The sequence below is a fragment of the Plecotus auritus genome, assembly GCF_963455305.1.
Source record: "Plecotus auritus genome assembly, chromosome: X".
Taxonomy (NCBI): domain Eukaryota; kingdom Metazoa; phylum Chordata; class Mammalia; order Chiroptera; family Vespertilionidae; genus Plecotus; species Plecotus auritus.
Window position 1 is genome coordinate 43,754,421 of NC_137784.1, and position 17,256 is coordinate 43,771,676.

General features: G+C 38.9%; 1 protein-coding gene across 15 annotated transcripts in view; it reads right to left on the reverse strand.

Annotated features, from left to right (window-relative positions):
• Positions 1 to 262: 262 nt before the first annotated feature.
• The window catches only part of ARHGEF9 (Cdc42 guanine nucleotide exchange factor 9), a 251,908-nt gene continuing 234,914 nt past the window's right edge, over positions 263 to 17,256 (reverse strand). For 13 of the 15 annotated variants that reach the window (XM_080653046.1, XM_080653038.1, XM_080653042.1 and 10 more), the window contains one exon: positions 263 to 3,612. In XM_080653046.1, coding sequence (XP_080509172.1) covers positions 3,431 to 3,612 — 182 coding nt within the window. In that variant the 3' untranslated portion in view covers positions 263 to 3,430. The remainder of the gene's footprint in view (positions 3,613 to 17,256) is intronic. The other 2 variants (XM_080653045.1, XM_080653043.1) reach the window with 1 other exon arrangement.

Sequence of the window (17,256 nt, forward strand, 5' to 3'; positions counted from 1 at the left end):
AAGAGCCAGGTAACCTGAAGGACAGTCCCATTGGTAAAGGCACTTGAAGTGCTCCGTTACAGGATCATATTTTATTTTTGTGACCAACTCTTCCAGAAAGAACATGAAAGGTCACAGCCCATGGATTGCCTGGCAATGGTACAGCAGGGATGCAGGCTGAGAGTAAGCTGGGGTAAGCTGCCCCCCACCGGTAAATTCCCCTTATTTTGCTATTGGAAAACAAGCACACATATACACACAAAAATGGCACAAGAGCTATGCCTGAGGTGTCTTTTTACTCCTTTTATTGAACTCCATAAATATTTTCATAAGGCTTTGTGTCATTACAACATCGTAGTTTTGTTGTTAAACATTTTTTTAAACACACAACTTTGACATTTGTTTGACAGGGTCAAATAGTCAATTAGGAGAAACAAAATAAATTGGCAAATGCAGAGCAGCAGGGGTAATCAAAATCACTGTTGCCCATCCAACCACCCTAGCCCACCCCATCCCAAAAGCACTAAAAGATCACTATTTGGCTTTACACTAGAACTGTTAGAACTCTCTTGTTGCTGTTCTTATAAATCCATTAGAGATATACACATAGAGAGAATGGGGGAGAGGGAGAGAGAAAGAGGAGTTGAGTTTCTGTGTTAGGACCATCCCACAACAGGGCCCATAGAACACAGTAGCAAAGCCTTTTGAAGAGCAAATCCAGGCCTCAGTGAGTTGAGGGGAAAGGGAGCTCAGGGCCATGCAGAAACAAAGATTTACAGAGTTCTTGTGGATAGCACTTCTGTGAGGACACAGAATAGGACTGGACCATGAGCCCAGATAATGGGGCTCCCCATTGGGGCTGCTGGCCACTGGTTTGATTTGCTGCCATAGGCTGGAGGAACACTACAACCAAGGGGAAACTGATTTATTGATGTTTCCACAAGTCATTGGCATCTGGTGAAGCCAGTGGGTTGGGTGGATGAGAGATAGATGGATGTGAGGTGGGTGGTGAGAGGCAATATCCCTGATCCTGGAGCTCTGGGTACAGGTCTTGGGGAGCACAGGGACAAGGGGGTTTGGCCAAGAGATATTGTAGGCCCAGGGATTTATCTAAGCATCCCCTCTTGGTGGGCTCCAGGACCCTAGAGAAACATGTCAGTGCCAAGTGTAGTGGGGAGGAATGGCAAGTAGGAAAGAATGTAAGTTCAAGGAAGGCGTACCCAGCCATTGAAACACATTCTGTTTGCCAGAGAGGCCATTTTCTCTTATGCACTAGGTACTAGGTTTCTTGCCAAGGGGGTTTAAGTAGCTAGGTCATGTACTGAGCAGTGGTGGCCAGTCCCAAGCCCTGGTCCTCTGCCCAGCTCAAGCTTATCCTTGGCTCATTCCACAAGTCTGATTTGGGTGTAGTAGAATGGAAGCTGAAACAACTTGTAGTTTGATTCCCACAGAAGAAAAATTTCCAGGCTGGGTAGGACCTGGTCTGGGTCAGGAGACATAGAGCAACAATCAAGCCAGCTACACTGAGGGCCCCATGCAGCCAAAGCTACTGCTTAGTAAGCTGAGGTCCTTTCATGATGCAGTCTTCTCCCAAGGGGTTCTGAACAGACTCACAATCTCCAGATTCCTCACTAGAGTGGTTCTCCATAGCAAGGCCAATTCTTACTCCTTTGTACTCTATTCTTCTTGCTGTTCAACGTCTATCCACCCAAGGGGCCATGTGGTGAGGAGAAGCAAGTACTCCTGTACCCACAGGGAACTCTTTCTGGGAGAAGTTAGTTTTACCACAGTGTAAATGCTGCACCAAAAATGAGCCTAAGTATGGGATCTCTGTCTCAGATCCATTCTCCATAGGGAAAAATCCCCCTGGAATCCTTACTTACTTGCCTCAAATGTCCTGAGATGGGACAATGTTGGAAATGGGGCCTTCTTCAAGTGCCAGAGTACTTTAACTACGGCAATGCCACCAATCCTCTGGTGCCAATAGAGCAGGAAAAAGAAGAAAGATAGGAAGGGGGGAAGAAAAGGGCCATAGAAGATTGTCCATGCAATCTAATGAGGGAAGTCTCAAATAACTTGAATGGTAGGAACTGCAGGTACATATTTTAGGCTAAGGATGTCTATTTCCATACCCATCCCTGTTTTATTTATTTATTTATTATTTATTTATTTATTTATTTATTTATTCCTGTAAGAGGTTGCTGTTCAGCATTGGTTCTTCTCTAAGTAAATAATTTAAAGGCAGCTGATGATCTTGGTAAGGTAGGGTAGACTCTATCTTTATTCCTTTATAGACTCCTATCAATGCTGCCTAAACAATCTGCAAATAGAAACTGGGACGAACATGACCTGTAACTGGTTGCAGTGGGGAGCCCTTTCTTAAATCTATTTGCTACTGGAGGCAGTTGAATCCCTTCTACAGGAGGCAGAGTTTTAGCCTGTTTGCTTCCAGTTCAGATCTTTTAGGTTAGGAGAGGGACAGGCTTGGAAGGAAAACCATAACCAAAGCATATTGAAGAACAGAATAATTTGTGAAACTAAATCCCAAATACAAAACTGTCATGACTCAGCAGTGCTGCAACATGGAAAACCCCAGTGCTAGGAGAAGAAATAGCCCAAATGCAGAATGTTCCCTGAACAGAAGTCTTCTCCTACATCATTATACTCTGACATGCCCTTTCTTATGTTTGGTTCTGATCCCTCTACAATACCTAAAACACAGTGAAAGCAATAGGAATATTGAGTAGTTATGTCACAGGGCACAACAGAGCACATCCAGACTCACACAACCGAGAACAGAAGATGCAGGTAAAAGACTGTTTGGGGCAACTACAGGGCTGCAGAAACATTTGAAGATAGATGGTCAGCTGAAGGAGAGGAGAAAGGGGACCGTCCCTTTACCTAGTAAAAAGTAAAAGGAAAAACAATTCTAAACTCCCAAACCTACCACATTAAATTAAATTAAAAAGTCATCAGCATCAATATCATCAGGAAAGAAAAAAAAAAACCAATATAAACACATCTATGGTAATAATGACAAGTCAATGAATCACTCAGGGGAGTAAAGAGATTATCTCAACAAGAAAATTAACAAATAGAAATGTCACTTTCTGAAAGTAAAGGGGAAGGGGATAGAGCAAGAACAAAAAACTTTTAAGAAGGGATCACATGTTTAGAAGTCATTGGTACCTCTTCCTACCAACTATAGATTTCACTTCCCCCAAAGAACAGAAAACGTGTTTGGTCTCTCTCTCTCTCTCTCTCTCTCTCTCTCTCTCTCTCTCTCTCTCTCTCTTTCTCTCTCTCTCTCTGTGTGTGTGTGTGTGTGTGTGTGTGTGTGTATGTCCATATATATATTTATAAATTTCAACAGTGCTTCTCCGAAAAAAGGTCCATCTATAAATATAATTTTATTTACTTTATTTTAAAATTATCTGCCTCCCTGTAGGTACTATTTTTTGAAGGGGGTTAACCTGCTGAAGTTTTGCCAGAATGGTGACTGGCTGCGCTTGGGTTCGGTGAACTCAAAGACCTGTGACTGAGCGATGCCATCTGGGACCAGGTACTGGCCCTGGTTTAATGGGTCCTGCGGTGGTGGGTAGGAAGGAGGAACTGAGCGAGCAGAGTTGACACCTAGAGTAGATAAAAGATCAAAAGGAAATGGTATAAGTTAAGTAGCAAGGGACTTCTCAAATTACCCACTGACCACTATGGGCAGACATTTCAAAGCAGTCCATTTTAGAGAGTGTGAGTTGGAGCTGAAAATCACCAAGGGAAGATTTACATTCCTTCATAGGTTTTGGAATGGTGTGGTGATTACTGCAGCAACACATGCTTTGCCATCTACACAGTATTACTGAGAAATTTGGGATGTTGCCATCATCCATTTTACAGATGAAGACACTGAGACCTGAAGGGAAATGTCATACACAAGGTCGCAAAGCAAGGGCTAGAACCCACATTCTTTGACTTCTCAGTTCAGAACTCTTTCCAAGAGACCATAATCCATTATGCAGGGGTTGGTGCTACAAATAACCCAACACTATCCATTTAATGTGAAGCAACATTTTCTCCCTCTTCCATTCCCCCCTGGAAGTGTCAAAAGAGCCTGATTAAAAACTAGTGACTTCAGGGTAGGTGTTTAGGGGAGGGAAATGTTTTTCTAAAAGCAAGTGATCCAGTGTTCTATGCCAGGTTGAGAGTAATGCAACTGTATTTAACAGGGAAGTGACATTGGTAATAGAGGGAGAAAGCAAACTCACCACCAGAAAATATGACTCATGAAAGACTTGGAATATATTTATGACATTTCAAATGGAACACTTCAATAATTTATCAACTTTCATTAGGAGGGTTTGCAACCATCAAAGCAAAATCCACTTGAATGGAGAATTCTTGGAACCAAGGGGCCTAAATTTAAAGTTTAATCCTAATCTATATTCAGAATAGAATAGGCTGAGATATACAGCATCTGATTCAGAATGCAAGGAAGACCTCTCTGCTGCTTCCACATACCTTCCTCATCTGCTGGCCAGTGTCTGAAATTTTGACATTATAGCTTTTTTTGCCTTTGTTTGGTGATTTGATCCCATTATCCTGGATGTAGTATCTTATTAAGCCACCATCAGCCATTGGCATTTCAGTGGGAAGGAACTGGTTCTAAAAGTCAATATTTTTTGTTTTGTTTTTGTTCTTATATTTATTTTCCAGCTTTGTTGAAATATAATTGACACAGAACATTGTATAAGTTTAAAGTGTGAAATGTGATATTTGATAGACATATATATTGAGAAATGATTACCACAATAAGGTTAGCTAGCACATCCACTGCCTCACATAATTACCTTTTTTTTGTGATAAGAACATTTAAAAACTACTCTGTTAACAACTCTCAAGTATACAACAAGTATTGTTAACTATAGTCACCATAGTGTACATTGTATCCCCAGAACTATGTGTTATAACTGGAAGTTTGTTCCCTTTGAACAACATATCCCCACTTTCCCAAACCCCAGCCCCTAGCAACCACCAATTTATTTTCTGTTTCTGTAAGTTTTCATTTTATAGATTACAAATATAAGTGAGATCATACAGTATTTGTTTTATTTTCTGACTTATTTCACACAGAACAATGCCTTCAAAATCCATCTATGATTCAATAAGGCAGGGTTTCTTTCTTTTTATTGCTGAATAATATTCCTTTGTGTATATGTGTATGCATTTCCATGCATACAAAGGTACCACATTTATTTTATCTATTCATTCATTGGAGGACACGTAGGTTGTTTCTGTGTCTTGGTTATTGTGGATAATGTTGCAATGAACATAAGGGGGTGCAGATATCTCTTTAAGTTTCTGATTTCATTTTCTTTCCATATATATTCAGAAGTGAGATTGCTGGATCAGGTGACATATCTAATTTAAATTTTTTGATGACCTTCCATATTGTTTTCACTGTGCCTCACCAACTTACATCCCCATCAACAGTGAACAAGGGTTCCCTTTTCTCCACATCTCACCAGCACTTGTATTTCTTGTCTTTTTTATAACAGACATGAGATGATATCTCATTGTGGTTATGATTTGCATTTCTCTGATTGATTAGTGATGTTGAGCAAATTTTATGTATCTGTTGGCCATCTGTATGAATTCTCTGGAAAAAGTCTATTCAGATACTCTGTTTTTTAATTGGACTACTGGGGTGTTTTGTTATTTTTTGTTTGTTTGTTTGTTTGCTACTGAGTTATATGAGTTGCTTATGGTATATATTTTTAATATTAATCCTTTATCAGATACATGGTTTGCAAACATTTTTCCTATTCTGTAGGTTGCATTGTCATTGTGTTAATTGTTTCTTTTGCTGTGCAAAAGCTTTGTAGTTTAATGTAGTCCCACTTGTTTATTTTTGTTTCTGTTGCTTGTGTTTTTGATATCATATTAAAAAAAACTTGTTGCCGAGACCAATGCCATTCAGTATTTCCCCTATGTTTTTTGTAGGCCCAACATTCTTATTAATGAAAATCTACAGTTTACATTAGGACTGACACTTTGTGTTATATAGTTCTATGACTTTTCACAAATGCATGATGTCAAGTGTCCACCATTCCACTATTGGTCTTTTATTTTTAGGTAAATAGGTTTCCTTAATGTTGATCATTTTAAAGAATTCTTTCTACATTTTGGATACAATTCTTTTACCAGATATGTGTTTTGCAGATATTTATTTCCAGTATCTGTCTTGTGTTTTCATTGTTTTTAAAATAATTTGAATTTATTAGGGTGACATTGATTCACAAAACCATACAGGTTTCAAGTGTACAACTCAACAAAACATCATCTGCATACTGCATCATGCATCCATTACCCAAAGCAAAGTCTCTTTCCAACTCCATTTATCCCACCCCCTTTGCCCAAAGCTACATATCTACCCCACCTTTCCCTCTGCCTATCACCACACTGTTGTCTGTGTCTATGTGTTATATACATATACACACACATGTTTCATCTATTCACTCATTGGAGGACACATAGGTACATAGGTTGTTTCCATGTCTTGGTTATTTATTTAAAAAAAATATATATATATATAATGTAGTTTTTTGCTTAATACCTTCACCTTCTTTTACCAAGCCCCCCCACCCCTCTCTTTTGAAAGTGGTCAGTCTATTTCATGTATCTATGCCTCTATTTTTTTTTAAAATATATTTTATTGATTTTTTTACAGAGAGGAAGAGAGAGGGATAGAAAGTTAGAAACATCGATGAGAGAGAGACATCGATCAGCTGCCTCCTGCACACCCCCTACTGGGGATGTGCCCGCAACCCAGGTACATGCCCTTGACCGGAATCGAACCTGGAACCCTGCAGTCCGCAGGCCGACGCTCTATCCACTGAGCCAAACCGGTTTCGGCTATGCCTCTATTTTTATTTTGTCGGTTTATTTTGTTCATTAGATTCCACATATAAGTGAGATCATATGGTATTTGTCTTTTTCTGACTGGTTTCACGTAGAATAATACTCTCCAGATCCATCTATGCTGTCCCAAAAGGCAAGATTTCATTGTTTTATTTTTTTTTTATTTTTTTTTTTAAACTGAGTAGTATTCAACTGTGTAAATGTATCACAGCTTTTTTATCCATTCATCTGATAGTCACTTTAGCTGTTTGTAGATCTTGAGTATTGTAAATAACACTGAAATGAACATAGGGGTGCACATATTCCTTTGCATTAGTGTTTAAGGTTTTTGTAGATATATTCCCAGAAGTAGGATTGCTTGATTAAAAGGCCATTTCATTATTAAATTTTTTAGCAAATCCCATAGTGTTTCCTACAGTGGTGGCACTAGTCTGCATTCTCACCAACAGGGCATGAATGTTCCCTTTCTCCACATCCTCATTATCACTTGTTGCTTTTGATGATAGCCATTCTGACAGTTGTGAGGTGATACATCATCATAGTTTTAATTTTTAATTTGCACTTCTCTGATGGTTAGTGATATTGAGCATTTTTTTTTTTCATATGTCTATTGGCCATCTATATATCCTCTTTGGAGAAGTGTCTACTCAGGTTTTTTGCCCATTTTTCAATTGAGTTGTTTGCCTTCTTGGTGTTGAATTGTATAAGTCCTTATATATTTTTGGAAATTAACACCTTATCAGATGTATCATTCGTTCTCCCAATCAATGGGTTCCCTTTCATTTTGTTGATGTTTTCTTTTGCTGTGCAAAGGCTTTGTAGTTTGCTAAAGTCCCATTTGTTGTTGTTTTTTCCCTTTATTTCCCTTGCTCAAAGAAATATATTGGCAGAAAAAACTGCAATGAGAAATGTCTGAGATTATACTGAATATGTTTTCTTCTAGGATTTTTACAGTTTTGGAACCTTCATATGTTTTTAACCCATTTTGAGTTGATTCTTGTGTATGGTGTAAGTTAGTAGTTTAATTACTTTTTTGCATATATCTGTCCAATTTTCGTAACACCACTTATTGAATGGACCATCTTTTTTTTTTTCCAAATTTTAATTAAGGTATTATATGTGTACATATCTTACCATTGCCCCCCACCCCCACCCTACTCCCATACATGCCCTCACCCCCCAATGTTTTGCATCCGTTGGTTACTCTTATATGCATGCATACAAGTCCTTCAGTTGATCTCTTATTTCCCCCACCTCTCCCTAACCTTACCGCTGTAATTTGACAGTCTGTTTGTTGCTTTCCTGCCTCTGTAACTATCTTTTTGTTCATCAGTTTATAATGTTTTTCATTATCCCCAAATGAGTGGGATCATGTGGTATTTTTCTTTCATTGACTGGCTTATTTCACTTAGCATAATGTTCTCTAATTCCATCCAAGTGCCTACAAATGGTAGTAATTCCTTCTTTTTTATGGCAGCATAGTATTCCATTGTGTAGATGTACCATAGTTTTCTGATACAGTCATCTGCTGATGGGCACCTAGGCTGTTTCCAAATCTTAGCTATTGTAAATTGTGCTGCTATGAACACAGGGGTGCATATATCCTTTCTGATCGGTGTTTCTGGTTTCTTAGGATATATTCCTAGGAGTGGGATTACTGGGTCAAATGGGATTTCCATTTTCAGGTTTTTGAGGAAACTCCATACTGTTCTCCACAGTGGCTGCACCAGTCTGCATTCCCACCAACAGTGCACGAGCGTTCCTTTTTCTCCGCATCCTCGCCAACACTTGTCGTTTGTTGATTTGTTGATGATAGCCATTCTGACAGGTATGAGATGGTATCGCATTGTTGTTTTGATTTGCATCTCTCGGATAATTAGTGACTTTGAGCATGTTTTCATGTGTCTCTTGGCCTTCCTTCTGTCTTCTTTCGAAAAGATTCTATTTAGGTCCGTTGCCCATTTTTTTATTGGATCCTTTATCTTCCTTTTATTTAGTTGTATAAGCTGCCTGTAGATGTTGGAAATTAAACCTTTATCAGTGATACCATTTGCAAATATGTTCTCCCATACAGGGGGTTTCTTGTTGTTTTGTTGATGGTTTTTTTTTTGCTGTGAAAAAGCTTTTTATTTTGATGTAGTTCCATTTGTTTATTTTCTCTTTGGCTTCCATTGCCCTAGGGGCAGTATCACTGAAAAAGTTCTCTTGGCATATGTCTGAGATTTTGCTGCCTGTGGATTCCTCTAGTATTTTTATGGTTTCCCATCTTATATTTAAGTCCTGTATCCATTTTGAGTTTATTTTTGTGTATGGTGTAAGTTGGTGATCTAGTTTCATTTTTTTGCATGTATCTGTCCAATTTTCCCAACACCATTTATTGAAGAGACTCTCTTGACTCCATTGTATGCTCATGCCTCCTTTGTCAAATATTAATTGCGCATATTGGTTTGGGTCGATATCTGGATTCTCTATTCTATTCCATTGATCTATATGTCTGTTCTTGTGCCAGTACCAGGCTGTTTTGAGGACAGTGGCTTTGTAATACAGCTTGAAATCTGGTATTGAGATCCCTCCTACTTTATTCTTCTTTCTCAGGATTGCTGTGGCTATTCGGGGTCTTTTTTTATTCCAGATGAATTTTTGGAGAGTTCTTTCTAGGTCGGTGAAATATGCTGTTGGTATTTTAATAGGGAGTGCATTGAATCTATAGATTGCTTTGGGTAGTATGGACATTTTGATGATGTTGATTCTACCAATCCATGAATATGGTATGTTCTTCCATCTGTTTACATCTTCCTCTATCTCTTTTTTCAGTGTCCTGTAGTTTTCCACGTATAGGTCTTTTACCTCCTTGGTTAGGTTTATTCCTAAGTATCTTAATTTTTTTGGTGCGATGGAGAATGGGATTGCTTTTTTAGTCTCTCTTTCTGTAAGTTCACTGTTGGTGTATAGAAATGCCATAGATTTCTTGGTGTTAATTTTGTATCCTGCTACATTGCCGAATTCTTTTATTAAGTTTGTTAGTTTTTTGATGGAGTCTTTCGGGTTTTTTATGTACAATATCATGTCATCTGCAAATAAGGACAGCTTTACTTCATCTTTTCCAATTTGGATGCCTTTTATTTCTTCTTCTTCTTGTCTAGTTGCAGTGGCTAATACTTCCAGTACTATGTCAAACAGGAGTGGTGAGAGTGGGCATCCCTGTCTTGTTCCTGTTCTTAGGGGAAATGGTTTTAGTTTTTGCCCATTGAGTATGATGTTAGCTGTGGGTTTATCATATATAGCTTTTATTATGTTGAGGTATGATCCCTCTATTCCCACCTTGTTGAGAGTTTTTATCAAGAAAGGGTGTTGGATTTTGTCAAATGCTTTTTCTGCATCAATTGATATGACTATGTGATTTTTATCTTTCAATTTGTTTATGTGATGTATCACATTTATTGATTTTCGGATATTGTACCATCCTTGCATTCCTGGAATAAACCCTACTCGGTCATGGTGTATGATCTTTCTGATGTACTGTTGGATCCGATTTGCTAGAAATTTGTTGAGGATTTTGGCATCTACATTCATGAGGGATATTGGCCTGTAATTCTCCTCATTGTGTTGTCTTTATCTGGTTTTGGTATTAGGGTGATGCTGGCTTCATAGAAAGAGCTTGGAAGTGTTCTTTCCTCTTGAATTTTTTGGAATAGTCTGAGGAGGATAGGTTTTAGTTCTTCCTTGAATGTTTGGTAAAACTCTCCTGTGAAGCTGTCTGGCCCCAGGCTTTTGTTTGCCGGAAACTCTTTGATGACTGCTTCAATTTCTTCCATAGTTACTGGCATATTGAGCTGCTTAGATTCTTCTTGATTGAGTTTTGGAAGGTTATATTTTTCTAGGAATCTGTCCATTTCCTCCAGGTTGTCCAGTTTGTTGGAATAGAGTTGTTCGTAGTATTTTTTAACAATCCTTTGTATTTTGGCGGGATCTGTTGTTATTTCACCTCTTTCATTTCTGATTTTGTTTATTGGGGTCCTCTCTCTTTGCCTCTTGGTGAGCCTGGCTAGAGGTTCATCAATCTTGTTTATCCTTTCAAAGAACCAGCTCTTGGTTTTGTTGATCTTTTGTATTGTTTCTTTGGTCTCTATGTCATTTATCTCTGCTCTGATCTTTATTATTTCCTTCCTTCTGCTTACACTGGGCTTTTCTTGTTGCTCTTTTTCTAACTCTTTGAGTTGTATGGTTAGGTAATTTATTACCATTGTTTCTTGTTTTTTGCATTAGGCTTGTAGAGCTATGAACTTCCCTCTCAAGACTGCTTTCACTGTGTCCCATAGATTTTGGATTGTAGTGTTTTCATTGTCATTTGTTGCCATGATGTTTTTTATTTCTTCTTTGATCTCTCTGGTAACCCAGTCATGGTTTAATAGCATGCTGTTTTGCCTCCATGTGTTTGATTTCTTTGGGTTGTTTTTATTGTAGTTGATTTCCAGTTTTATGCCACTGTGGTCTGAGAAGATGCTTGATATGATTTCTATCTTCTTGAATTTGAAGAGACTTTGCCTATGTCCCAACATATGGTCTATCTTTGAGAATGACCCATGTGCACTTGAGAAGAATGTATATTCTGTGGCATTGGGGTGAAATGTTCTGAAGATGTCAATTAATTCCATCTGGTCTAGTGAGTCATTATGATTGATGTTTCTTTGCTGATTTTTTGTTTAGAGGATTTGTCCAATGGTGATAGTGGGGTATTAAAGTCTCCTACTATGATTGTATTGCTGTCAATCTCTCCCTTGATATCCTCCAGGAGTTTTTTTATGTATTTGGGTGCTCCTGTATTGGGTGCATATATGTTTACCAGAGTTATTTCTTCTTGTTGGATTGCTCCCTTTAGTATTATGAAGTGGCCTTCCTTATCTCTTGTTATGTCCTTCAGTTTGAGATCTAATTTGTCAGATATAAGTATTACTACCCCAGCTTTTTTTTCAGTTCCATTTGCCTGGAAAACCTTTTTCCATCCCTTCACCCTCAGTCTGTGTGCGTCTTTTTTTCTGAGGTGGGTTTCTTGTAGACAGCAGATATATGGGTCATGTTTTCTTATCCAATCCATTACCCTATGTCTTTTGATTGGGGCATTTAATCCATTTACATTTAAAGTTATTATTGATAGGTACTTATTTGTTGCCATTCCTATTCTTTACACCTGTGTTCCTTCTTCGCTTCCTATTTCTTTTTTTTTTTCTTTTTTTTTTTTTTACAGCAGACCCTTTAGCATTTCTTGCATTGCTGGTTTGGTGGTAATAAACTCCCTTAGTCCTTTTTTGTCTGTGAAGCTCCTGATTTCACCTTCAATTTTGATTGACAGCCTTGCTGGGTACAGTATTCTTGGATTCAGACCCTTCCTTTGCATGACTTTGTATATTTCATTCCATTCCCTTCTGGCTTGATGAGTTTCTGTTGAGAAATCAGTTGCTAGTCTGATGGGGGTTCCTTTGTATGTAACTTTCTGTCTCTCTCTTGCCGCTTTTAAGATTCTTACTTTGTCGTTGGTGTTTGCCAATTTAATTATAATGTGCCTTGGCGTCGGTCTTTTGGGGTTCATTTTGCTTGGGACTCTGTGAGCTTCTTGGATTTGTGTGGGTTTTTTCTTCTCTATATCAGGGAAATTTTCTGTCATTATTTCTTCAAAGAGGTTTTCTATTCCTTGCTCAGCTTCCTTTCCTTCTGGAACCCCTTTTATGCGGATGGTGTTTTGTTTCGTGTTGTCCCAAAGTTCCCTTATGCTCTCCTCCTGCCTTTTAATTTTTTTTTCTAGAAGTTGCTCTACTTGGGTATTTTTTCCCATCTTGTCTTCTAGCTCACTGATGCGGTCCTCTGCTTCTTCTAGTCTACTCTTGATGCTTTCTATTGAGTTCTTTACAGCAGCGATGTCATTTTTCATTTCTGCTTGGTTCTTCTTCATTTCCTCTTGGTTCTTGCTCATATTGTCGAATTTGTCTTCCATTCTTTTCAGCCCCCTTATGACCATTTCTCTGAATTCTTTTTCTGGAAGGTTGCTTGCCTCCATTTCGTTTACTTCCTTTTCTGGTGATGCCTGCTTTTCTTTCATAATTGGGCTGTGTCTTTGTCTCCCCATGGTCTCTCTTCTCTGGGTGTCTGGTTATGTAGTTCTCTCTCTCATGCGTTGATTTAAAGGCACAAAATACAGCACTACCAGGTACAACACACAAGGCACTGAACAGAAATGTATTTACGATATTAATAACCTCCAATAAAGGTGACCACCAGAGAAAGGCAAATTAGGGGATAGGAGATAAAGAAGAAGAGGAAAAAGAAAGAAAGAAGAAGAAGAAAAAGGAGTGTCAAAATGAAATTGGGAAAAGAGAAAAAAAGAAGAAAAAAAAAGTAAGAGAGACAAAAAAGAGACTAAGAGAGAAAGGGAAACAGACTATATATATTGGGGATAAAACTCCTATAGAACAATCACTTATTCCAGCAAATGCCAGCAACAAGTATCTGGGGATTAATACAAACTACAACACCAACTAATATTGAGTGAGGGAAGGGAAAACAGAAGCACTAAACAAACAAAAAATTAAACAAAAGAAGAATAAGGAAAACAATCTCACAAAAAAGCATAAAAATTCGATATAATCTACATTCAAGCGAACAACAACAAAAGGACAGAGAGAAAAACAATTTTTTGGATAGTTAAGGCAGTGAAGAGAGAGGTGTGTATGGACTTGGAGCAGGGGATTGGAGATTAGATATATAAGTAGGGTGAAATTTTAACAGGGGGTAAACAGAAAGAATAGGGAAAATCTAAAGCAGGAAAGGGGTAAGATAAACAGGACACCAAAAAGGGAAAAGTGAGGAAGAGAGCGATGGCATAAAGGTAGAATTGAGATAGAGTAAAATGATGCTAAAGGAAAGATAAAAATAGAATGTAGAACATTAATCCCAAAACAAAATGAAGAGAAAATAAAATGACACTCAAAAAAAAAAAAAGATAAAATAGCAGTAGTAATAATACAGATTGAAAATAAAAATGTAATAATTAAAAAGGTAAAATCAAGTGAGGAAAAAAGAAAAAATATTAGTTTCTTGAGTAAAAGATGCAAAAAATGAAAATAAAAAAATAAAAAATAAAAATAAAATGTGGAGTAGTGAAGGTCATTCACTTCCTCTGTTGTTCTGTTTGGCACGCCTGTTTCTCAGTCCGGACAGTATTGCAGTTCCCTGCGTTCCTCTGCTCTTCAGTGATGTAAGCCAGTCCTGATTTTAAGCAGGCGGTGTGTCTTAATTCGTATTCCTTTATTTTTGATTACACAAGAGTCAATTTGTGATTCAGCCACTGGGTGGCAGTTTTTCTGGATTGACTTCCGGGTTTATCTATGGCCTCTCTAGGCAGTGTTAGAGCCTTCTTTCCCTGTGGCACTCATTACCGGTTTGTGGGAGTGGGCTGCCTCAGAGCTGGCTCTCCGATGGTCACTCCCTGCTCCAATCCCCAGGCTCCAGAAAAACAACTTTCCCCTGCAGTCTCCCAGGGTGTCCCCAACTGGGTGATCCTATGTATTGGGCTTAGTAATCAGAAGCAAGAATTTCAAGAGGAAAAAGCCCAAGTGTGCGCACTCCGTGACTGCACGTAAGTCTAGCACACCCCTGAAATTCTTAGGGTGTCCCTGCACTTCAGATCAAAATGGGTTGCTTTTTAGAGAGCCCTTCTGTTAGCAGCTCTGAGGACCCCCTTCCACATTCACAGATCACGCCAGCCCCAACAGCCACGGATTTTTCTAGGCACAGACTTCCCTGGTCCTCCAGCTCCCGCAAAATGCGCGTTCCTCTCTCGCGCTGGGACCAGAGACCTCACCTTATCCTAGGCGAAATCTAACCTTTCCGTGGTGGAGGGTAGAGCTCCTCTGAACCCGTGTGTTTGCGCCAATTGGGGAGCATTGTTCTGGGGCTCGCAGCTGTTCCGTGGGTGCCGCAGTTGTGGATTCTCAGGCTTCCGATAAGCTCCACTTTCCGGTTCCAGATGGCGGAGACTCTGCGTCTAAGCCTGCAGCTCTGGGAGGGGACCCAGCCGCAGTGGGGGCTGCCAGGTCAGGGGAACCCCGTCTAGCAGTCTCCCACCTTCTTCTGGAGTTCAGCTGTCCCCCAACTTGCCAACAAACACTCCTAGTGCGACCCTCAGCTGTTCTTTCTTTCTGCTCAGGGACAAGGCTCGGAACACGTCTGTCTATTCCGCCGCCATTTTTTTCTCTCCTGAATGGACCATCTTTACCCCATTGTATGTTTTGCCTGCTTTGGCAAATATTAATTGGCCACAAAGTTGTTGGTTTATTACTGTGCTCTCTATTCTGTTCCATTGTTCCATATACTTGTTCTTGTGCCAATACCATTGTTTTGATTACTATGGCCTTGTATTATAGTTTCATATCAGATAATGTGATACCTCAAACTTTGTTCCTTTCGCAAGATTACTGGGAGTATTTGGGGTCATTTCTGGTCCCATATAAACTTATGCAATATTCATACTAGATCTGAAATATATGCAATTGCTATTTTTATATCTTTATTGTTGAGAGTATTACAAATGTCTCCCCCTCTTTTCCCACTTGCCCCGCACCATCTGGTTCCCACAGGGCCCCAGGCCTTCACCACACTATTATCTGTATTCATGGCCAATGCATATATGCATATAAGTCCTCTGGTTAATCTCCTCTACACTCCTCACACCTTCCAAATGATATCTGTCAGTCTGTTCCATGTTTCCATGACTCTGGTTCTATTTTATTCATCAGGGTATGGTGTTCTTTAGTTTATACATATAAGTGAGATCATGTGATATTTGTCTTTCTCTGACTGGCTTAGTTCACTTAGCATAATCATCTCCAGGGCCCTCCATGATGTCTCAAGGGGTAATTGATCCTTCTTTTTCACAGCTGCATAGTATTCCATTGTGTAAATGTACCATATCTTTTAAAATCCATTCTTCTACTTCAAGGCACTTGTTCTATTTCCAGATCCTAGCTGATGTAAGCAATACTGCTATAAACATAAACGTGCATATATTCTTTCTGATTGGAGTTTCTGGATTCTTAGGATACATTCCTAGAGTGGGATCATTGGATCAAATAGCATTTCCATTTTAAATTTTTTGATGGAACTCCAGTTTCCATAGTGGCTGCTCCAGTTTGCATTGCCACAACAAATGTACTAGGGTTCTTTTTTCTCCACATCATCACCAGCATTTGCTGTTTGTTGATTTATTGATAGCCATTCTGGCAAGTATAAGGTTATACCTCATTGTTGTTTTAATTTGCATCTCTATGACGATTAGTGAACTGAAGCATTTTTCATATGTTTCTTGGCCATCTGAATGTCCTCTTTGGAGAAGTGTCTAATCAGGTCTTCTGCCCATTGTTAAATTGGATTGTTAGTCTTCCTTTTGTTGAGTTGTATGAGTATTTCATATAGTTTTGAAATTAACCCCTTATTGGATGTATCATTGGCAAATATGTTTTCCCATATAGTGGGTTCCCTTTTCATTTTGATGCTGGTTTCTTCTGCCGTATTAAAGATTTTTATTTTGATGTAGTCACATTTTTTTCCCTTTGTTTCACTTGCCCTAGGCGATATATCTGTGAAAACTCTGCTATGTGAGATGTCTGATATTTTGGGGCCCATGTTTTCTAGTAGGACTTTTCTTTAACAACTTACATTTTTATTAAATCTTTATTATTGTAGTATTCCATATGTCACCCTTCTCCCCAATTGACCCATTCTAGCCTGCCCCTGGCCCCAACCCCAGGCCTTCACCAAGATATTGTCTGTGTCCATGGATTATGTATAAATGCTTACAAGTTCTTTGGTTGATCTCTTCTCACCCAACCACCAACACCTGCCTTCCCTGTGACATTTGACAGACTGTTCCATGCTCCAATGTCTCTGGATCTATTATTTTTTAAATTAAAACTTTATTTTTGAAAGTATTACATATATCTACCTTTCCCCCCCCTTGATGACTTCTAACTCAACTCCATACCTCGCCCCAGGCCTTCACCACCCTATTGTCTGTGTTCATGATACACATACACACACACACACATACACACACACACACATACACACACACGGAGTTTATACAAGTTCTTTGGTTGATTTCTTCCCACCCTCCCATGCCTTCCTTCTGAGACTCCGTACTACGTTCGGGGTTTCTATGTCTCGGATCTATCTTGTTCATCAGTTTATTTTGTTCATCAGTTTATTTTGTTCATTAGGTTCCACATAAGAGTGAGATCATGTGATACTTGTCTTTCTCTGACTGGTTTATTTTGCTTAGCATAATACTCTTCAGGTCCCTCCATGCTGTCT